At 38.3% G+C, this 22,732-nt stretch overlaps 1 protein-coding gene and 1 pseudogene across 1 annotated transcript; one reads left to right on the top strand and one right to left on the bottom strand.

Moving 5' to 3' along the window:
- LOC117658770 (interleukin-36 alpha-like) lies at positions 1-7,504 on the top strand. Its single transcript, XM_060693517.2, has 5 exons — positions 1-56; positions 2,367-2,496; positions 3,812-3,931; positions 5,623-5,756; positions 6,457-7,504. The coding sequence occupies exons 2-5, from the start codon at positions 2,427-2,429 to the stop codon at positions 6,670-6,672; spliced, it is 540 nt and encodes a 179-aa protein (XP_060549500.1). The 5' UTR covers positions 1-56; positions 2,367-2,426; the 3' UTR covers positions 6,673-7,504.
- A 1,310-nt stretch (positions 7,505-8,814) lies between these two features.
- On the bottom strand, positions 8,815-22,718 carry LOC148112485 (E3 SUMO-protein ligase KIAA1586 pseudogene; annotated as a pseudogene).
- Positions 22,719-22,732: the final 14 nt, after the last annotated feature.

Here is a 22,732-nt window from a genome sequence, read left to right as displayed (position 1 = left end):
TTCTAGAGATGAACAAACAGAAGGAATCTCCACCCCAAGAAGGAACATCTCCACAGGTATTGTCACCTGATTTATGGGGCTAGACTACCTGCTCCTAGGAGCAACTATCTATAGAGCAGAGGACATTTCATTTTCTGTCCAAGAGTCATTGATTTTTTTGGTACAATGGGACTAGATCAGTGGTGGGTTGCTACCGGTTCTGTCTGCTTCTTACAAACTGGTAGTAAAAGTGGCGGGAGGCTCTGCCCACCTGTCCAGACATCATAATGGACGATCTGCGCATGCGCAGAAGCATGTGCACGTGTGCACTCCCATTGCAAAATGGTAGTAAAAGTAAGTATAACCCACCCCTGGACTAGATGATAAAATTTTCTTTTTAAGAAAATTACTTCGGAGAAGCCCTTGTATTTAATGGTTTAACTATATTTAGCTTGGTTTTCTATTTCACACTTTTAAAAAACATCTGTATGGCTTGTTTATATTTGTTCTGATTCTATTTTCCTTTCTTATATTTCAAGAGGTTTTTTTTAAAAAAATAAAGCAGGGATATAACTTATTAATGAATGAAGGTGAATATATATGTCCCAAGATAATGTTGCAGCATCCAATCTGGGTCGGTCAACGGGACTAGAGGTTTTCCAAGTCTTGCTTGGAAGATAAAAACTCTGGTCTTGGATCCTTATTAAAACCAGGTCTGGTAAGTTTGGGGGGAAAAAAAGACTAACTTAAAAAAAAAAATACAGCTCACAACACATTTTATAGTAAGTTAACACACACTGTTTTTTTGAAATCATAAGAAAAATTAAGAACTTTATGACACCAAATAATAATCAAAGAGCTTGAGTTTCCAAATGCATTAGACTGGTAAGGAAATCTGAAGTCTCTTGCCACCGAGCAATATTCAAAGAACTTTGAAAATTTTTATTCTGGAATGACAGGATTCAAAATGTCTTAATAAACTCTCATTCACTACTCTCAAAAGAATTGCTGTAGTGAATAAATCTAGTTTGAATGGGTATACTATAAAGAAAAATAATGAGCAATAATTAATAATCCTAATTTTGATGGTGGCGATGGTTTTATTTGGTTTGGGTTTTGTCTTTTCAGAAGAGGGGAAATTGTAGCACCAGATTTGGAATTTGGAATTTTGTGGGGAAAGTAGGCTTGGAATACTAGGATGCTATACAGTTTCCTAAATTCCTATAAGTGTGCATCTTGATCATTGATATCTACCTTCTGTTCCAGAGGTGGGTTTCGGCAGGTTTTGACCAGTTCTGGAGAACTGGTAGCGGAAAGTTTGAGTAGTTCAGAGAACCGGTAGTAAAAATTCTGACTGGCCCCACCCCCATCTATTCTCTACCTCCGAAGTCCCAGCTGATCGGGAGGAAATGGGGATTTTGCAGTAACCTTCCCCTGGATTGTGGACAGAATGGAGATTTTACAGTATCCTTCCCCTGCCACGCCCACCAAGCCATGCTACGCCCACCAAGCCACATCCACAGAACCGGTAGTAAAATTTTTTGAAACCCACCACTGTTCTGTTCCCTAATCAGTGGAATGACTTTCCTCTGGAAGTTGTAGGTACTCCAACACTGGTGTTTTAAAGAAGAGATTAGACAACCATTTGCCTGAAATGGTATAGGATTTTCTGCCTAAGTAGCGTGTTGGAACTAGAAGATCTCCAAGGTCCCTTTCAACTTTGTTATTCTGTTATTCCTACTTTCATCATATGCTGTACTTCAGTATGGCTGTTATTAGGCCGGAAGCTTCCATGTTGCCATTAGGTTTTCCACTTAGGTTTTCCATTAAGCAAACAGCTTCAAGAAAGCTAAAACACATTTAAAGATGCAGCAGTAAGCAAACATGTAATTTAAAGGAAAAACTATGTATAGACTAAAAAGATTTAGGCCAAGAATTCAGTCAGTGAAACAAAACCCAGCTACAAAGGTTTTCCTAGACCAGGAGTCTCCAAACATAGCAACTTTAAGACTTGTGGGCTTCAACTCCCAGAATTGCCCAGCCAGCATCACTTAAACCTTAAACTTGCCAAGTTTGGAGACCCCTGCCCTAGACCCTTCTCTGACGGTTGGAAAGACAAAAATCCATAGTTGAATGCTTCTAGTCTATGTGAGTGTTCCCTGTATCTATGGCTGGTCTTCCATATTGTCTTTTCCTCAGGTGTTCAGGGATGAGGATGGGTCTCATTTTCAAAAGTCCAGTCATACAGAACTGTTTCCTCGTGTTTTGTTTTGTTTCGGTTTTTTTTTTTTTTGCCATTTGTGGGTACTTTATTTGCTCTTTTACATTGTATTTGAGAAAATCAATCAACCAACATTGTTTGATATTTTCCATCTTTTGTTTGGAAGGAATTATTCCCTTCTTCTGAAGAACATAGAGAAATCTGAAAAAGTAGAACGGTTGGGGAGATGGCAAGTATGCCTCATAAGAAGACTTGGGATGAAGACGTGGCAGATTTATTTCATGATTCTGAATCAGGTGAGAAAAATGTAGTTCTGTTCATTTGCTGCTTTGGAAACATTGCCCAGTCATACATGTATTCTTAATTATTTGGCCATTGTAAAAATGAGCTTCATTAGTTCAATCCTACACAAATACAATCTTCAGTTTTTTACCAGTAAAAAAAATATTAGTACAGTATTACCCACTGGAGGAAGCTTCCCTATACCTGAACAAATGCAATATATTGTGTACATATGAATACAGAAAATGTTTACTTTATTCACTGTGTAGGTATATCAAATATAAGTAGTCCTCCACTTACATTCATTTAGTGACTCTTCAAAGTTACAACGGCACTGAAAAATGTGATTTATGGCCATTTTTTCACACAACCATTACAGCATCTCTATGACCACATGATCAAAATTTGGATACTCTGGTCATTGCATCATACTTTATGATGGTTGCAGTGTCCTGAGGTCATGTGATCCCCTTTTGCGACCTTTGGACAAGCAAAGTCCATGGGGAATCCAGATTCACTTAACAACCATGTTACTAACTTAACAGATGCAATGATTTACTTAAGAACGGTGGCAAGAAAAGTCATAAAATGTGGGAAACTCACTTAACAAAAACTTTATTTAGTAACATAAATTTTAGACTCAATTGTGATTATAACTTGAGGACTATCTGTAGATGGTCCATGGATTATTCCACTCACATACTGTGCTCAAATTTGGATTCTAATCTCTCTCTCTTTCTCTCTCTCTCTCTCTCTCCCTCCCTCCCTCCCTCCCTCCCCCCCCTCACACACACTTCTCTATTTAAAAAAAAAATCACTGTAAAGCAATTAGGATTTTTAAAGCTTCCATTAATGATGATCTTCTTAAAAGTCCAATTATGGCACACATTTTTAAAGCCTTCTCTAAAAAAAAAAGACCTTTCTTATTTCAAAACTGAATTGCAAAGTTATACTGGTTTATGATTACAGAATAGATTTGATTGGCTAATTGATTGACTGAATATCAGCAAGGTGAAGATAAAATGGGAAGGCGGGAAGGAGTCCCCTGATATTTTCTCAGTTGCTTTCATATTTACATTCCATAAGGCTATATCCAAGGATTCTTTTCTGCCTCTTGGTATGATATCCACCAAGAACAAACAACTTTTGATAGACACAGTTATTTAGTAGACCTGTGCAAATCATCTGAAAAAGAAGAAAATCATTAGTAATTCATTTTTCAGTGAGATATGTATCGTTCTAAACTTCTCTGATTGTTCTTTAGAATGTTTCCTTTGTTTGCACATATAATATGTGTAATGCATATCTATATTCCTTCCACAAATCCAGAAATGACGCCTTTAAAAGAAGATAATCCCCGATTGTATAAATTTTGGGATCTTAATCAGAAATACTTATTTTTGGTGGAGAACACTTTAGTGGCAGATGTGAAAACTTCTAATTCACCAGGTACAAATTAAGCTTCTTACCTTGTGCTTGAAAATTACAGTCTTCTCTTGGCCAAAATTATTGGTGGGATGCCTTGAATGGTGAAAAGCTGATGGCAGATATACAGTATCAGGACTCACTAGGCTGATGGCCACATTTAACATTATTGTATTATTAAATTTGGTTTTTAAAAAATGACTTGCTGCATATTCCATTCACTAATCCTGGGTCCTCAACATTTTTGCCCTGAGCATCAATGAACCGACAGACATAGCACCTTGCCTTCTGTGATATTTTAGGGAAAAAAGATTTAATTCAGAAACAATAAAGGGAAAGTGTTACATGCAGTATTTAAAAGGTCCTCTGGTTTTCATATAAGGTAGTAAGGTAGTCCTTACAACCATTTGTTTAGTTCAAAATTACAAGGGCACTGGAAAAAGGGACTTACACCTGTACTCACATTTGCTATCATTGCAGCATCCCCTTGGTCACATGCCAAAATCAGGCATTTTGCAATTGGCAGTTGCAGCATTCCAGGCTCATGTGATCACCCTTTGCCACTTTCCCAGCCAGTGTCCGACAAGAAAAATCAATAGGGGAAGCCAGATTTGCTAAACAACTGTGTTATTAATTTAACAACTACCCATGATTTGCTTAACAACCATGACAAAAAAGATAGTAAAATTGGTTGTAACTTGCTTACATATGGATGTAACTGTCTTGCTTAACAACATAAATTCTGGTCTCAGTTGTAATCACAAAGACTACTTGTATGTCTTAGATATTAGGGGTCCTTGATGCTCTCCGAGCTTGCTTATTTTCTTGCAGACGTTTCATTACCCAGACTAGGTAACATCATCAGTGTGAGAGGGGAATGGATTCTGAGTGTACACTGAGAGCATATGCACCAAGACAAATTCCTTGTGTGTCCAATCACACTTGGCCAATTAAAAATTCTATTCTATTCTATTCTATTCTATTCTATTCTATTCTATTCTATTCTATTCTATTCTATTCTATTCTATTCTATTCTATTCTATTCTATTCTATTCTATTCTAGAGGTTCCTATCTAGCATTCCCCTCTAGCACTGATGATGTTACCTAATCTGGGTAATGAAACATCTGCAAGAAAACAAGCAACTTCAGAGAGCACCAAGGATCCCTCATGTCAATCCTGACCTACAAATATTCTCCTTTATTAGTCTTATATATTGTTAGAATAAAGTACAGTGATTGACCTTTGCCCAATGCTCTGTTTATAAAACTGACCACCAGCCTAGAAAAGAGACAAAGCTAAACTACTGTGACAGATATCAAACTAGGAAGCTATCCAGTTTGAATTCCACAATATCAGTGTTTACTAATATATATGTTTACTAAGTGGAAATGTGAACTATTTTGGGGTGTTTTCTGTTGATGTACACAGGCTCAGCACAATTTTGACCAGTTCTCAATATGACAAAACTAGCCAAAATAGGTTGAAGACCACTAAATTACCTTCTGATGAGCTTCAGTCCCTCCCATTGCAAATCATTCCTCTTATATGAAGGCTTATATTTTTTTCTCCAGAGGCCTTTTGCTTTTATAAATCATATCCTTAATCAAATACCTGTGGTTCCTTATCCCAAACATCTCCATTAACAGAAAAAAAACCACCTATTCATTCTTTCTTAACTCCTTGACTTGTTTCTCGTTCTTTATTCTTCTCCAGAACAGTTAATTGCCATGCTTCCTAATAAATCTCTAGATACAGCACAAAAACCCATATTTATGGGCCCTCAAAATAAGAAGAGCTGCTTGTCTTGTGTGAAGTCTGGGAATGGCCAATATCAGATAGAGTTAAAAGTGAGTGTTTGACTTGCATTACAAACGTATTTTGCTTTCTCTAGGGAAATTGTCCTTTTTTATTTATCCTTTTATTCTCAGTGATATATTCTGTACTAGTATTGTATATGAGGAAGACTTCTAGAAGCTTTAGCTGATGGAATGAAATAACAAACCTAAGATAGGGCTATAACCTACCTGGTAATGATCCCCTTTCATTGGCTCATTTGTTATAGAGAATCCTAATGACACTTACTGATTGATCATATTTTATATATTTCTTGATATGTGGTTTCTCTTGACAAGATTGATGAAAGGTTTTTTTCAATTTTGGTTTTGCAAGAGAATGTAACCTTGTGGGGGGTCCTTGGTGCTCTCTGAGCTTGCTTGTTTTCGTGCAGACATTTCATTATTCTAGACTAGCACCGATGATGTTACCTAGTTTGGGTAATGAAACATCTGCAAGAAAACAAGCAAGCTCAGAGAGCACCGAGGGCCCCTCATGGATAGAACCTCTTCCTGGACACTTAGACATTAAATAAAGTTTAATGGCTGACTTGTGTTATTTATAAGTAAAAATGGAAAATATGAATTCTATCTCGATAGACCCTAGAAATCTTCTAATGGGCTGCTAATGATCATTTATGCAACTTGCAACCAGGTTGCCCTAGTGTTCCTACATAACTTCTTCTTTCTCATGGTCTCTCCCTTTTTTTCCTAGGAGAAAGATATTATGGATCTTTACAGAGATCCAAAAAACGCCAAAGCTTTCACTTTTTATAGTAAGAGCGCTGGCAACGCTGCTACCTGCTCTTTTGAATCTGCAGAGTTCCCAGGTTGGTTCCTCAGCACTTCTTCAGAAGCAAAAAAGCCTATTGGTTTGAGTCAAGAAGGAGGACCTCAGAACATCCTGTTTTACTTTGAAAGAAAATTATGAGTCAGAAACACAGTTCTGCATCTATGTTTCTAATAGACCTTGTGTATACAAATTGGAATGGAGCCAGAATATATGATTAGGCTGATGAGTAGACTTAGATAGTATCCTTCTTGCAATCAAAAAAACTTTGGAAGAACTATGTCATATTTGGGGGAAGGTGCATAGTATATATTGTATAGTCTTTATTTCTGTAGAACAATATGTTTTCAAACAGTAGGTTTGTTTGCCCATGTGAATGAAGCTGGTTGGTTGGCTGAGAGTAAGGAGAGTGATCTTTGATAATGAGATAGCAATAGCACTTAGATTTATGTACCACTTCATAGTGCTTTACAGCCCTCTCTAAGCTGTTTACAGAGTCAGCATATTGCTCCCAACAATCTGGTTCCTCATTTTACTGATCTCAGAAGGATAGAAGGCAGAGTCAACCCTGAGCTTGTCAGGATCGAACTTCTGGCTGTGGACAAAGTTACAGTACTAGTTACAGTATAGTAACATGTTATTCAAGGAGTGTCCAAACTTGGCAACTTTAAGATTGTGGATTTCAACTCCCAGAATTCCTCAGCTAATCATCAGACAAGCCTTAAAGTTGCCAAGGTTGGGCACATCTGTGTTATTTCATTCTGTTATGAGAATCAGTTTTCTCCACTACCATCTGGTCAGTGGTGAAATCTAAAAATTTTCTCTACCGGTTCTGTGGGCATGGGTTGGTGGGCGTGGCTTACTGGTCATGCGACCAGGTGGGCATGGCCAAATCGACGTCACTTCTTTGCCCTTATGACCTACAAAAAGAAGATATACCAATTATTTTATGCATTTAATACTTAAAAAAAAAGAAGATATACCAATTATTTCATGGATTTAATACTTAAATAAGAATAAACGAAGTACACAAAACAATAAGAGGTAAACAAATACTTACAAAAGAGCAATAGAAGTGCTGTCTTTGACATCACTTCTTTGCACCAATGATAATAATGACCTACAAAAAGAAGATATACCATGATATACAAATTTAACCATTTAATACTTAAATAAGAATAAAAGAAGTACACAAGACAAGAAAAAAGATACACAAATACTTACATAGAAGTGTTACTCTTTTACTTTAAGATGTTTCCACATCGTTTTTTCATTGGCACTCTCCTCACTTCCACTTTTCTTGATCTTGATTCTCGGATCATCGGCTGAGTGATGGTGTGCTCTTAACCACTTTTTCACTGCAGGTGAAAAATTTGATTTATATGCCGCCCTTCTCCGGAGACTCAGGGCGGTTTACAATGCGTTAAGCAATAGCCTTCATACTTTTGTATATTTTATACAAAGTAAGTTTATTTTGGAAGAGGTAGTCCAGTAACATTGATAATCATGAGGTTGGTTAAATTAGAAACGGTTAGGCGACTTCTGCTCTCTGAACATATGATGTTCATTTTCGAAAAACCCCTTTTCGCTTCTGCAGAACTTACAGCAATTGTTCTGACAATATCTTTAGCTTTTTTAATACTGTCAGGAATTGCATAGATCTTTGAATCTTTTAACATTTCTCCACAAAATCTCTATGGTCTTTGATGTTAATGTTGTAATTGAAAATGTCACCAAATGTGCACATTTGTTCTTTAGCTGCTGTCCATGGAACTACTACTTCTGCAAAATCCCAGTACTCTGGCACCAAAAAATGTAGAAATTGTAATTTATTCATGGTGTCTTGCAATTGGCTACCTGTTTTTAAATGTTCACACTCCATTGGTCTTTTCTGCAAATTTGTTATGATGCTTCCTAAAAGTCTTTCCTGATGAAGTCCAACAAATTGATATTTTCTACAAAGTTTATATTTTTGAAGGTTTCTGAAGTAATTAGTCCATCAACTTTTATTTCGTATGGACCCTTTCCCTTTATAAGCTGTTCAAATGCTTTCATTGATCCTCTCACCAGTTTTTCAGCCTTTATGATGTCCGTATTGCTTGCTTGCAGTGCAGTTGAAAGAAGTGAGATTTCTTCCAGAATATAAATCATCAATGCCAAATCATTTAGAAAATATTTATTTTTGGACTTCCGGTTTCATGTTGCAGCAGGAATAGCCTGGAAAGTAGTGGGCTCTGATGAGACTCGCAAAATCCAGCCAGACAAACTGCTGCCAGGAGGTTTTCAGGCCATAGCTGTCTTGAAGGGATGGTGAAGAAAGGACAGGCATTTTGTGGACTGCGGGGAATTGGCAATTTCCTTGCTGGAACAGAAACAGCTCTCTGGCAGTGGCGGCCATCTTCTGGTGGCCACCTTGAAGCTGGGACAACTGGACCCAAGATTGAGCTGCAGTGGTGTTTGGACGGAGTGCTGGAACTGGGTGAGATAGTTGCCAATCTATAATTAAAGGAAAACTTGAAAGTGGAGTTTTAAAAGAAATTTGGAGCTTGGATTAGTGACTATCTGGAACGTGGAAAAAATAAAGCACACACAGAAAATAAAAGTGGAGATTGTAATACAAAAAGCCCAAGAAGAAGTTCTGTACTTGGAAAATTGGGGAAAGCAAACATTTTAAAAGTGATTTTTGGGAGAAAATAGTATTTTGTATGAGTACCTTAAAATTCCTGGATATTTTGACAATTAGCTGGTTTTAAGAAACTATTTTGTGTGGAATGGAAATGGAGAGTGCCATCTGCTGGAGGAAAGAAAAAGTACTGTAATACTTTAGTTAAATAGACAAAAAAGAAGTAGCAACAGCTGGAAGACCTGACCTTGGCCATATAGAAGAAGATAATTTGGACACTGTGAGAACTATTAAGGAGTGATTGTGTTTTGCAATTGTTTTTTGTGTTTTCTTCCTTTCATTTCTCTCTTGGAAGACAGCCTTTTAATTGGATTTGATTATTTCTGGAGATGGATTATTAACAACTGAGGAGAATATTTTCCTTCTGAAGAAAAGAGGAATAATAGAAGAAGAAAGGAAGAAAAGAGGAGAAACAAAAAATTAAATAGACTCTAAATTTTGGCTAACTGTGAAGAGATATAAATGGGCAGGTTTTAATAATTTTTAAAATTGTTTTAAAACTGTTATAAAATGGAATTTTATGAAGAGTTATTTCTGATGTTTAAAAATATGCAAGAATCTTTAATAGGCAATAAAGAAACAGAAAATTCATTGAAATATATAGAAAAAGAAAGTGAAGAGGATTTGGAAGAGGAAAATTTAAAGGAGATACAAGAAGTTAAGAACATAGAAGAGAAATATTAAAAAATAAGAATCAGGTAGACAACATCACAGAATTTTTTTGTAATGTAGAAAGAGTAGAGAGGAAAGGAGGAACCCCCCCCCAAAGAAACAGTTAAAAGGGAAATACTTGGAAGAGACAAGGGAAAGTTCTGGTGAAGGATGCTCAAACAGTACAACAAAAAGAGATAAAAGGAATTCAGAAGATAAAATGTAACACATATAAAAATTAATAAAAGAGAATTGAGAAGTTAGAGAGAGTCAAAAGGCTGAGCAAAAAATCATTAAGAAATGGGATTAAAAAAAGATTGAGATTGATGGATAAAGGTGAATAATGTCATTAGAAGTGAGAAATAATAATGGGGTAAATATTAGTAAATTTATATAACAAGGTAGATCAGTAAATGGGAATGGGAAAAAGATAATATTAATAATATAGGTAATATTAGTAATTTTGATAGCTTTTTAAATTAGAATGGAATTTAAAATTTTATTGTAGTTGTAAGAGAGAAGAATTATAGAGCGCACTGTGATATTATTTATGTGAAAGAATTGAACATGAAACGATAAAGAAGGATGTAAAGAGAATAATAATATTGAAATTGGAATAACAAAGTTATGAAAGTGATTATTTTGTAAAGATAAATGATTAGAACTTAATTAAGATAAAACTCAGTAGATGGGAATGTGAAAACAAGTAATTTAACAATATTATTAATTTTGATAACAATGCAAATTAGGAAGAAAATTCAAAATACTAATGATTGGGAAGGATTGGGAAGAGAGGAGAAATATAGGGTGTAAACTGAGGTTATTTATGTATAAAAATTGAAAATGATAAAGAATTATGGAAAGAGAATAATATGGCAGAAACTGAAATGATGGTGAAAAATGAGTAATTTGCAATAAAGGATTATATAAAAGAGATAAGTATTTTAAAAAGTGGGAAGATTAGAAATATATTAAAATTATGATTATGTATAAGATGTATAAGATATGACCCGGTCAACACTCTGTTCATAAAATATGTATGATGAAAGAAAAATTGTAATAAAACTTGCTTTTAAAAAAAGAAATGAAATTATTTATTTTCCAGATGGGCAGCCATACCTGAGTATTTTGCATTCGCATGAAAATGCTGATGTAGCACTAAATAGGCATGCCAGACAGCTATGGTTGCCCTTAAACTACAGGCAGCCCATCTTGGCCCAAAAACTCTACCAAACTTTACGATGTTAATGTCAAGTTCTTTGGATATTTCATCAAATTCAATTTGGTTCTTATTGGATTGCTGAAAAATAAAGCATATCTTATCAATAAATATTTTTAAATGATTTACTTGCTTTATTTCCTTTATGGCGTCATCCAAAACAAGTTGGAGGTCATGGTTCAAGCAGTGCCATATGATGATGTTTGGAAACTTTTGCTATTCTAGTACTCACTCCAGATTTTCTCCCAAGCATAACGCTGGCACCATCAGAGCAAAATGCTATTAAATTTTTTTGTAGGTAGTTCTGGTACATATATGAGAACATATTGTCTCTCCATCTTGTTTCTTCAATTCAACAAGCTCGACAAAAATTGTTGGTGGGTTCTCTGAGTCCTCAACTTTTACGAAAACTATCAAAATTAGTTTGCAGGATACCATTGAGGCTTCATAAATGATCAAACATATTTTCAGATTCTGTGCAATGATGCTGGTAAACATTTCGGTTTTAATTTCGTTTGCAATGCACTCAACTATTTTCACAACTGTTGGCCTTGAATGCAATCCTATTCCCAAATCTACTCCATTTTCAGTTTGCAATTCTATCAATTCTTCTATGCTTGAAATTGGTCTACATGCTTTTGCCAGGCTGTAAACCGTTTTGAACATCTTTCAAGTGGTGCCTAAATGCTTTTCAGACATCTTGTCCATTGCTTTTGTTATGGCATCCTGCTCCCCTTGTTTTACATTGTCTCTACAAATGATGTGTGATTTCGATGTGAAATGTTCTCTCATTGTCTTCCTTAGAGATGCCTGCTGCACTTCCTTATTTTTCCCAGATGCCTCAATCTTGAAATGCTTCCATTCTTTGGATACATGAACACTGCTCTCTATTTGTGCAAAACTACTAAAAAAGTACTGTGCGAAAATCCTGTTTCGCACAGTACTTGCAATCTAATTTCTTGTTTGAAACTTCCAACATACTTCCAACATGAAACTTCCCTTATACTTCTCTTTTTTTTATTGCAAAAGTTTTACAATTACATTTTCACCCCTTTCCCCCCCCACCTCCCCCCCCAGACTTCCCAACCTCCCTAACCCTCCCTAACCCTCCCCTCCCCCCAGACTTCCCTATAATATACTCATACTCATAAAAAACCCTTAATATAACATATATAAACTTGAACCCCTCCCTCCCCTGTATAATTTTTCTCTTTACCTCATTACATTAAAATATTTCCAATACATTATTTTCAAATAAAAGCTATTTGATACTTTCTAGTTTGATATTTGTTCTGAACATATTCTATCCACCTTTTCCATTCCCATTCATAAGTCTCTTGTGAACAATCTTTTAAGTATGCTGAAATCTTCGCCATCTCTGCAAAACTGGCCATCTTCAAAGTCCATTCTTCAATAGTGGGCAAAGCTTCATTCTTCCAATATTTACCTATCAACAATCTTGCTGCTGTTATCATATACAATATCAATTTTGTTTCACCCAATGTAAAACCCTTAACTATACCCAATAAAAACAATTGTGGAGAAAATTGAATTTTTTTCTTCAAAACATTCTGCATGACCCACCAAATTTTTATCCAAAAAGCCTTAACTTTCCTACAGGTCCACCAAACATGATAATACGTAGCATCCAAACATTCACATCTCCAACATTTTGGCTGAACATTAGGGTACATACATGACAACTTTTTGGGATCTAAATGCCATCTATAAAACATTTTATAGAAATTTTCCCTCAGGTTCTGCGACTGTAAATTTAACATTCTGAACCCAAATTTTTTCCCATGTTTCCAACATCACTGGTTCTTCAAAATTTTGTGCCCACTTAATCATACAATCTTTAACTAATTCAGTTTCTGAGTCCCTTTCTAGCAAAACATTATAAAGCCTCTTGATATGCATTGGACCTTTCTCTCTTATATGTCTAACCAATTCTTCCTCGTGCATCATAATACCAGTTTTTTGGTCCTCTTTCCATCTCAATTGTAATTGATTATATTGTAACCAAGTTAAATTAATCCCTTCGTCCAACAGTGTCTGCAATGTCTTCAGCTGCCATCTGCCCGCATCTGTAAAAAGAACCTCTTTGTATAAAAACCCCCCGAGTGACATTATATTTGTATTCCACAAAGTATGACCAAGATCCAGCCATAGCGGTATTTTGTAATCCCATTTGAGTCGGTGCTTCTTCCAAACTCTCATCAAAGAGTCTCTAAGTATATGACTTTTAAATACTTTATCAACTTTGTCATCATAAAATAAGTAAGCATGCCATCCAAATTCAAGATCAAAACTTTCTACATTCAATATTCCAGCCTTTTTACTTCCAAACCAATCACTTGTTAAAGTTAAAGCTGCTGCATCATAATATAACTGTAGGTTTGGAAGTTTAAGACCTCCTCTTTCTGGAACATCTTGCATAATTTTCAATTTCACTCTCGGCTTTTTCTCGTTCCAGACAAACTTATTGAGTCCAGTTTGCCAGACTTTCAATTGTTTATCACTTTTAAGCACCGGAATCATTTGAAACAAAAAAAGAAATCTTGGCAAAATGTTCATCTTAACTGCTGCTATTCTTCCAAGTAGAGACAGCTGCAGTTTTTTCCACGTCTCCATGTCTTTCTGCACCTCTCGCCACAACACCTCATAGTTATTTTGAAACAATTTCATGTTTGATTCTGCAACCTGAACTCCTAGATATTTTACCTTAGGTACAGTCTCAAAACCTGCCCTCCTTTCAAGCTCATGTTTACGATCTTGTGTCATGTTTTTAGCTATCATTTTAGTCTTTTTTGGATTCAGTCTAAAACCTGAAACTTTACCATAGTCTTGTATAATGTCCTTCATCAAGATTATTGATTCCATTGGTTGTGATAGGGTAACAACCAGATCATCTGCAAATGCCTTTATTCTGTAATCCTCTTGCCTAATCTTTATACCTTTCAAGATATTAGAGTCCCGTATTGTATTTAGCAAGACTTCTAGTGTTAAAATAAATAAAAGTGGGGACAACGGACATCCCTGTCTTGTTCCTTTTTCAATTTTAAACTCTGTTGTCAGACTTCCATTAATAATGATCTGTGCCTTTTGCTCTTGATAAATTGCTGAAATCGCCTGTATAAATTGATCCCCAAAGTCCATCTTTTTTAAAGTCTTTAGTAGAAAATTCCAATCCACTCTATCAAAGGCCTTCTCTGCGTCCAAAAAGACCAGCACTGCAGGGATCTGTTTATTCTTCTCAAGATATTCCAATAAATCTATTACTTGCCTTACATTGTCCTTCATGTATCTACCCTCGATAAATCCCGCTTGATCATCATGAATCACCTTTTGAATTACTGGCATCAGCCTGTTGGCTAGTACTTTCGCAAAGATTTTATAATCTGTATTCAAAAGAGATATTGGTCTATAGTTCTCTGGTTTTTTAGGACCGATTTGTTCTTTTGGTATCAAAGATATGTAAGCTGTTGTCCATGATGGGGGTATTTTACCCCCTTGCTGAATATTGCAAAATAAATCTCTAAGTTGTTCCACCATTTCAGCTTGCAAAGTTTTGTAATACACTGCGGTCAAACCATCCGTGCCAGGAGCTTTGGCTGTTTTTAACTGTTTAATTGCTACTATTATCTCCTCCTCTGTTATAGGATAATTCATTCTTTCCTTTTGTTGATCAGTAATTTTTGTAACTCTTTTATCGTTTAAATATTTTTCTATAAGTCCATTCTGCACCTCCTCTTTAGCATATAATTTAGTATAATAGTCCACAAAAGCTTCTTTAATTAATTTTTGTTGAAAGATTTCTTTCCCTCCAATATCAATACTATCAATAGTCCGTATACTTTGTTTTTTCCTCAGTGTGTAAGCCAACCATCTGCCCGGTTTATTAGCGTTACAAAATGTGTTATGCTTTGCATATTGTAAGTTTGTTGCAACTTGTTCCGCCATAAGCATTTGAAATTGGTCTTTCAAAAGTTTTATAGCACTACGTATTCTTTCATCTGTTGGATTTTTAATAAGTAACTGTTCTTTATTCTTTATTTCTATTTCCAGTTCAGATCTTTTCTTTTGTCGGAACAGTCTATGTTTAGAGTTCATGTAGATAAGTACCCCTCTCATATAAGCTTTACTTGCGTCCCACACAATTTCAATTGGGGTACCTTTATTCAAATTTATTTCAAAAAATTCTTTCAAATGCTTTTTAAGTTCTGTTGTATTTTTTTCATATCTAAACAAATTCTCATTTAATCTCCAAGAACGTCTCTCAACCTTGTCCATCTCAATTTCTATCCATACTGGGCTATGGTCAGTCAAAGTTCTTGGAAAAATCTTTGTTCTTTTTGTCTTAACAAGTAAATCATCTGTCAACAAAATGAAGTCAATCCTAGAGAAGGATCTGTGTCTGTCAGAAAAAAAAGTGTAGTCCAATTCTTTTGAATTATGTATTCTCCAAACATCTTTTAGTTCCATATCTTCTTTCATGTCAAAAAAGGTCTGTGGTAATCTGATCCTAGACTTTGCCAAACTCTTTTTATCTAATTTAGAGTCGATTACTCCATTCCAGTCTCCCATAATTAAAATAGATCTGTAATCCCATTGCAATATTTTAGTATGTAACATCTTATAGAAATGGTCCTGTTGTTGATTGGGAGCATAAATTCCAATCAAAAGAATTTGGCCATTTGCTGTAAGCAATTCAATTGCTACAAACCTACCATCTTCATCTGCTTCTATAACTTTAGCTGTTAACTTTTTATTTACATAAATAACGACACCATTCTTTTTTTGCGAAGTTGAAGATATAAAATGTATTCCTAGTTTGGAGTTTATCAAATATTTTTGATCTTGAGTTGTGATATGCGTTTCTTGTAAACAAATTATATCATTATTAAATTGTTTCAAATATGTAAATAATTTCTTCCTTTTCTGTGCTGAATTCAACCCATTAACATTCCAAGATAAACACTTATACATCATCTCCCTCTTTCTGGAGCAAAGAGCAAAATAATTGAAGGTCATCCGAAAGCTTCGATCTCGCTCCCCCCATGGCTCCAATCTCTTGTGCAGTACTCTTAACTGCCTCCTTGTCTTGTCTTTCCTGTTGTTGTTGTTGCTTTTGTTTAAGTAACTTAGATTGAGCTCGAGTTATACGTTGATCCTTAACTTCAATCATCCGAACCGGGTCCAAGATTGGAGAAGATTCCAGCAAGGGCTCATCCAGAAAACCTCCTTCTGCACCTTGCACTTCCTCTAATTCCTGCTTAGACTGTTCTTGCAATTCTCGTTGAGGTTGCTTCTCTTCACTCTCTTTAATCTCCAAAACTGTAGATGTACGTGGAGATGGTGTTCTTTCCTTAAGAATAGTAGTATAGAAGTGCTGTGCCTTCTCCACGGTATTCAAATGGTATCTTTCTCCCTTGTATCTGAAAATTATGCCAACTGGTGCGTCCCACCGGAAAGGTATCTGTAAATTTTGCAATTCCTTAACAAGAAAGCCAAATTCTTTTCTAGCTTTCAGCATTTTAGAAGGCAATTATTTATAAATTCCAATTCGTGAGCCCCCCACTTGTACAGAAGTGTAAAAGGATTTTTGCAGGATATCATTTCTTATTTCTCTATCTGTAAAATATATGACCACATCTCTAGGTAGTTGTCTTTGTCTGGCCACCCAGGAATTCACTCTGTAAATTTTGTCTATTTTATGAAAAACCACATCAGGATTAACTTGTAGAATCTTGGCCAGGGCCTCAGAACAAACTTGTCTCAAATCCTGTCTTTCCTCCTCTCGAATTCCTCGAAGCTGTATAGCAAACTCCATTGCCCTGAATTGTATCATGACAATCTCGTTTTCAACTCTTTGCATTTTATTGTCAACATCAGCAATTTTATAATCATTGTCTTTCATCTTAACAATAACTTCTGATTTAAGTTCTTCAACTTTAAAATCAACTTTCCCAATAAATTCTGCCAGGCCAGATGCCACTTCTGATATTTTTTTGGTCACCTTGTTTTGGTTCTGTTTCACCATATCTTTAACTTCATTAATTTCCTGCATAAATTCCTGATGTGATTTTTGAAGTTTATCATCTATCTCCTGTTGAGATTTTTGAAATTTATCATCCAAAGTTTTAGAAATAAATTCTTTTAAATCTCCCACATCAAATTCTTTTTTCTGAGTCTGTAGCTGTTGAGCAGGGGGAAGCTGCGTTTCATGTTTGTGTGTGGGGGATCCCCCCCCTGTTGCCTTCCCTTCCTGCTTCTTTGAAGCCATCCTGCCACGTGATCTAGTTTTTCTAAAGAGGGAAGTTCCTTTTCCTTTCCCTCCTGCACAAAGACTTCTAAAAAAGTCCCCCAGATTTGATCAAATAAAGGTTGAAGTAAAGCAAAGTCAAGTATTGAAAAGGGAGAAATTTTCCACTTGTTTCTCTTATTACAAACAAGGCAACTTTGTAGCAACTTGGAAACTTTGTAACAAAGCAAGATAACTTCACCAATCCACACTCGCTGGCTCGTTAACTCTAAGGCTGAGCGCCATGTTTTTTCAAAGCACTTTCACTCATTCGCATTTTTCTCAGATTAAAAAGTCAACAAAGCGCTAATACTTGCGTTTCCAAGTTTCAGGCTTCAGGTAGTTTCGCTGTTTATTAAGGCTGATTCTTTTCGCTTTGAGTTTCCTGCAGCCGGCTTGTTCTGCAAAAGCAGAATCGTCCCACGTCGCCCGGAGTTTCAGCAGGTTGGGAGGGAGCCACGCCTGTTCTCTCCCCAGAAACTTCCCTGGGGGGTTACAGGGGCTCGACCTGTGCCCTGCGATCTCTACTTCATCAATCCTGTGGATTTTGAAGTTTTCAAGCTGCTTCTTCGTCGCGAAGCGGCTCTACAGGTGGCGGGGCTGGCGGAGCTTCAAAAGGCACCGCCGTTGCCGAAGACAGGGAAACCGGAAGTCCCCCTTATACTTCTCTTAAAAGTTGCTGTACTGTTGCAATGTCCAGCAGTCAGGAAGAATGATTTCAATTTCGGGCTTGGGTGACTCAATACTTGACTTGCTGCTTTCTCCAAGTCCAAGTTCAAATGGTGGAAGTGGTGGTGCTTGTGGTGCTTGGGTTGGTTTTGGATTATCCAAGGCCAATTTTGATGGTTGTTGTGCCAGTTTTGGTTTCTTGGCAAAGAAACTGACCAAAGTCTGCTGCCTTTTCATTCTTCCGGTTAAAGGCTGCTACTGCAAAAGGAAAAAAAAGGAGCTTTGTTAGCTGAGGACTAGTGACTCCCACACAATGTAAAAGCACACAAAATGGTCCTTGCAACAAGCAGGAACCTCACAGAGCCACAAAGAGCTCAAAAACCATCTTTCACACTTTACACACAAACAACACAAAAGCAACAGAACTGACTTGCACACAATGCAAAAGCATCTGGACTTCACACAAAATGGCCCCTGCAACAAGCAGGAACCCCACAAAGCCACACAGAGCTCAAAAACCAACTTTCACACTTTACACACAAACAACACAAAGCTGCACAACTTTGGCTCTGTGAGGTTCCTGCTTGTTGCAGGGGCCATTTTGTGTGCTTTTACATTGTGTGAGTCAATTGATGTAAAAGCACACAAAATGGCCCCTGCAACAACAAGCAGGAACCTCACAGTCACAGAGAGCACAAAAAACCAACTATCACACTTTACTCACAAAATGTCACATACAGTCTTGTGAGATTTTGTGTGTAGTGAGTGTGAAACATTACAGAAACACACAAAATCTCAGAAAGCTGCACAAACCCCCTACTCTTTAACATCTACATGAAGCCACTGGGTGAGATTATTTGCAGTTTCGGGGTGAGGTATCATCAGTATACTGATGATACCCAACTTTACATCTCCACCCCGGACCAACGCAGGGATGCCCTTTCCATGATGTCTAAGTGCATGGAGGCAGTGCGGGTCTGGATGGGTAGGAACAGGCTCAGACTCAACCCCTCCAAGACTGAGTGGCTGTGGATGCCGGCTTCTCATGATCTAGTGTCCCCATCACTTCGGATGGGAGTGGAATTACTTACTCCCTCTGAAAGGGTTCGCAATCTTGGCATCCTCCTTGACTCACGGCTGTCCTTGGTGGACCATCTGACAGCCGTGACAAGGGGGGCCTTTGCACAGGTTTGCCTGGTGCACCAGTTGTGCCCTTTCCTAGACAGTGATGCCCTCTGTACAGTTACTCATGCTCTCATTATCTCTTGGTTGGATTACTGCAATGCCCTCTACATAGAGCTGCCCTTGGGGTGCACCCGGAGGCTCCAGGTGGTCCAGAATGTGGCCGTGCTGGTTGTTATGGGAGCTTCCCGTTACTTCCATGTAACACCACTCCTGTGCAAACTGCACTGGTTGCCGGTGGCCTTCGGATCCGCTTCAAGGTGCTGGTGCTTACCTATAAAGCCCTTCATGGCATGGGTCCGGGGTACTTGCAGGACCACCTCCTACTGGCCTCCCACCGCCCAGTGCGCTCAGATAGGATTGCCCTCCTCCGGGTGCCATCGGACAGACAATGTCTGCTGGTGGTGCCCAGGATGAGGGCATTCTCTGTGGTTGCACTGACCTTCTGGAATGAGTTACCGGGCTCCAGACAGCCCCCGACCTCTGCACTTTCCACGGTGACCTGAAGACATGGCTTTTTCAGCAAATTCCATGATCTGCTGGGAGTTTTAATTGCTTGGGGATTTTAAATTGGATTATTTTAATATCATTTTATTGTCATGTTGTTTTATCTTGTGAGCTGCCCCGAGTCCTACGGGAGAAGGGCGGCATATAAATACGATAAATAAATAAATAAATAAATAAATAAAAAAAAAAATATAAAAATATAAAAGCAACTAAAACTTCCTAAATTTTAAATGCTATTTCCTTAAAAAAAACTCCTAAAACACCCCAATTAACTATTTTTTAAAAGAAAAAAAAAAAAAACCCCATCACCCATTTACTTACACAACTGAAGGCACAAGGTAGGTAGGCAGGCAGATTTAATTGTTTGCCAATGAAATGGATGCAGGCTGCAGCAGGCAAAGCAAGGCAGGCATTCTGTGACCAGTGGCTCAGGATTCCATCCAAAGAGTGAAGTTAGCTAGGTGGCTTAGGAAGGCGACCCTGGGGACCTGGAGGGGATGGCACGCTAGGCCACAACCGATCCCTGGTGACTGTGTGAACTACGTGAGCCCAGGGATGGGGAGAGGCCTGCACGCTGGGCCACAATTGATCCCCGGCGGCTGCGTGAGCGGGCATGGATGGGGCCACCAGGGATGATTGCTACCAGTTCGGCGAACCAATGCCAATCGTCCCTACCGGTTCACCCGAACTGGTCCAAACCAGTAAGATTTCACCCCTGCATCTGGTTCATTGTTTTAGAAGAATGACTCATGTTCTCCAGGGAATGGAAGATTTTGCCGAGAATCCAGACTTTCACAATGGGAAAGGCTGCTTAATAAATTGTATAATGAGCATTATTTAGCAGCTTCAGATATTGCAAATGGATTCTTAGAAAGCTAACTTTCTAACTTAATCAGCCTCCAGGCTGTCCAGTGTACCCCATCCATGATCAAATATGATAATTCTCCAAGAGCCAAAGAGCCCCTAACACAAGACCACTTCATATTGCTAGGGTTCAGTTTTAGACTAATGTTCCCCATCTAGACCTCAACAGCCTCCAGGTACAGGGAAAAGGCAAAACAAAGCATTGCTTAACTCATGATGGGCAGAGATGTACAGTTGAGTATCATCAACATACTGATGATATCTGATGCCATGGATGACCTCCCACAGCAGTTTCATGTAGGTGTTAAACAGCAGCAGAGAAAGAAGCAAAAACCAAGGATCATACCTGATCAATATTGACTGAAAATAATCTCAGAGGAAGAAATGAACCAGGACAACACAGTGACCTCCACCTACAATCCCTGCAGCCATTCCAAAGGATATAATAATCAATAGTATCAAAAGTCACTGAGAAATCAAGTAGAGTGAAATTGGATGCACTACCCTCCCATCTCATTTCCATTGTGTTACTGCCATTAAGATTCCCCCCACCCTTTCATCATCTTCTGGTCCAATTCCCAAGTGATCCAATAGATCCCTGTAATCTCCCACTACTGGAGGTGCATTTGTGTGAAAGAAGGAGGAAACAAACCAGCCTTTGGGGAAAAGAAAGGTGTGGTTTGTCTATCCGGTTAGGTTGCATTCCACCCACTTTCTCTTCTCCAAAGTGAGAAGCAGGATCTGGGGAGGAGAAGGAAGAGAATACGGTTGACTAACACTCTGAAAGACACATGCTGTAGATGGGTGCAGTGCCGGGAAAAAATGGATGTCTCCAACTGTGACCTCGATTTGCATGTCTTGGCTGCTTTCAACATCGAATTGCTAGATTGTCAGTGGAAGCATGAAAGGAAGGCAAGAATTTCCCGCAGTAGGTGCAGCATTTTCCATGAGTATCATGAAACTTCATCTTGGAGAAAATCTAGCCGAATTTGTAGGATGATGCTCAAACAGACATGAAGCATCTCTTTCCTGTTTGAATGGAAGATATTTGCCATTAAGGAGAATCATTAGGTACAGTATCTCTTGGCGCCCACATTTTATGGCTCTTTGATCAGAAAGACATGTTTTATTGTGTTGATAGTAAACTTCTATTTGATCAATAAAATTCCATTTGAGAGAAAGAGTCTCAGTTCAGTGGTGAAATCTAAAAAATTTTCCTACTGGTTCTGTGGGCATGGCTTAGTGGGGAGATTGTGACTGAGTGAGCATGGCCAACTCAACATCACTCACAGCCATACCCACTCAGTCATATAACCCCTCCCACTAAGCCACACCCACAGAACCCAGTAGGAATTTAAATTTTTTTTTATTCTGCTTATTTTCTTCTGTCCTGAGATGCCTGCAGCCGCAACCTCTTTTTTTTCAGTGCACCTGGAGGCGCTTCTTGTGCTGAAAGTTGCAGCGGCTGCAGTCTTCTTGTAGCAAAAGTTACTGGAGCCGCTCCCCTCTTAAACATGCTGCTGTCATCACTGTCCTGTTCCATGCGCTGGCCGCACATGTGCACACCGCTGCCCGCTGCCACTGATGAATGAAATAAACAGTGTGCGCTGCCCTGTTCTGGCCAATGCATGGAATAGGGAGGCAATGGCAGCAGTACGTTTAAGAAGGGAAGTGGATCTGTAACTTTCACTACAAGAAGCCTGCAGCTGCTGCATCTTTTGGCACAAGAAGCACCTCCAGGCACACCAAAAAAAAAGAGGCTGTGGCTGCAGGCATCTCGTGAGAAGGGGGGCGAGATGTGGGCTGGTGGGGAGCCCAGCAGCGATGGCTCCCTGGCAGCTAGCCATGGGAGGAAGGTAAGGATGCATCACATGGTGAAGGGAGAGCGGACAGTGGGCGGGTAGCAGCTCTAGGGCAAGACTGGAGCCAGGGAATGGTGCATTCCCCAACACAGTCGAGGCAGGCAGCAAGTAGGCGGCGGGTCCGGGGCCTCGGGGAATCGCACGTCCCTGGGCCCTGGGCCCCAATCCAAGGTAAAGGGTGAGTGGGAGGTGTGCATTGCTTACCTTTGGTGAGCTGAGCAGGCGAGGTGAGTAGCTGGGCTGCATGGCAAAGGGAACTT

This window comes from Pantherophis guttatus, chromosome 9, assembly GCF_059756535.1.
Source record: "Pantherophis guttatus breed Tessera chromosome 9, ASM5975653v1, whole genome shotgun sequence".
NCBI lineage: Eukaryota > Metazoa > Chordata > Lepidosauria > Squamata > Colubridae > Pantherophis > Pantherophis guttatus.
The sequence above is the reverse complement of the archived record's forward strand: the minus strand, read 5'-3'. Positions and strand labels throughout refer to the sequence as shown.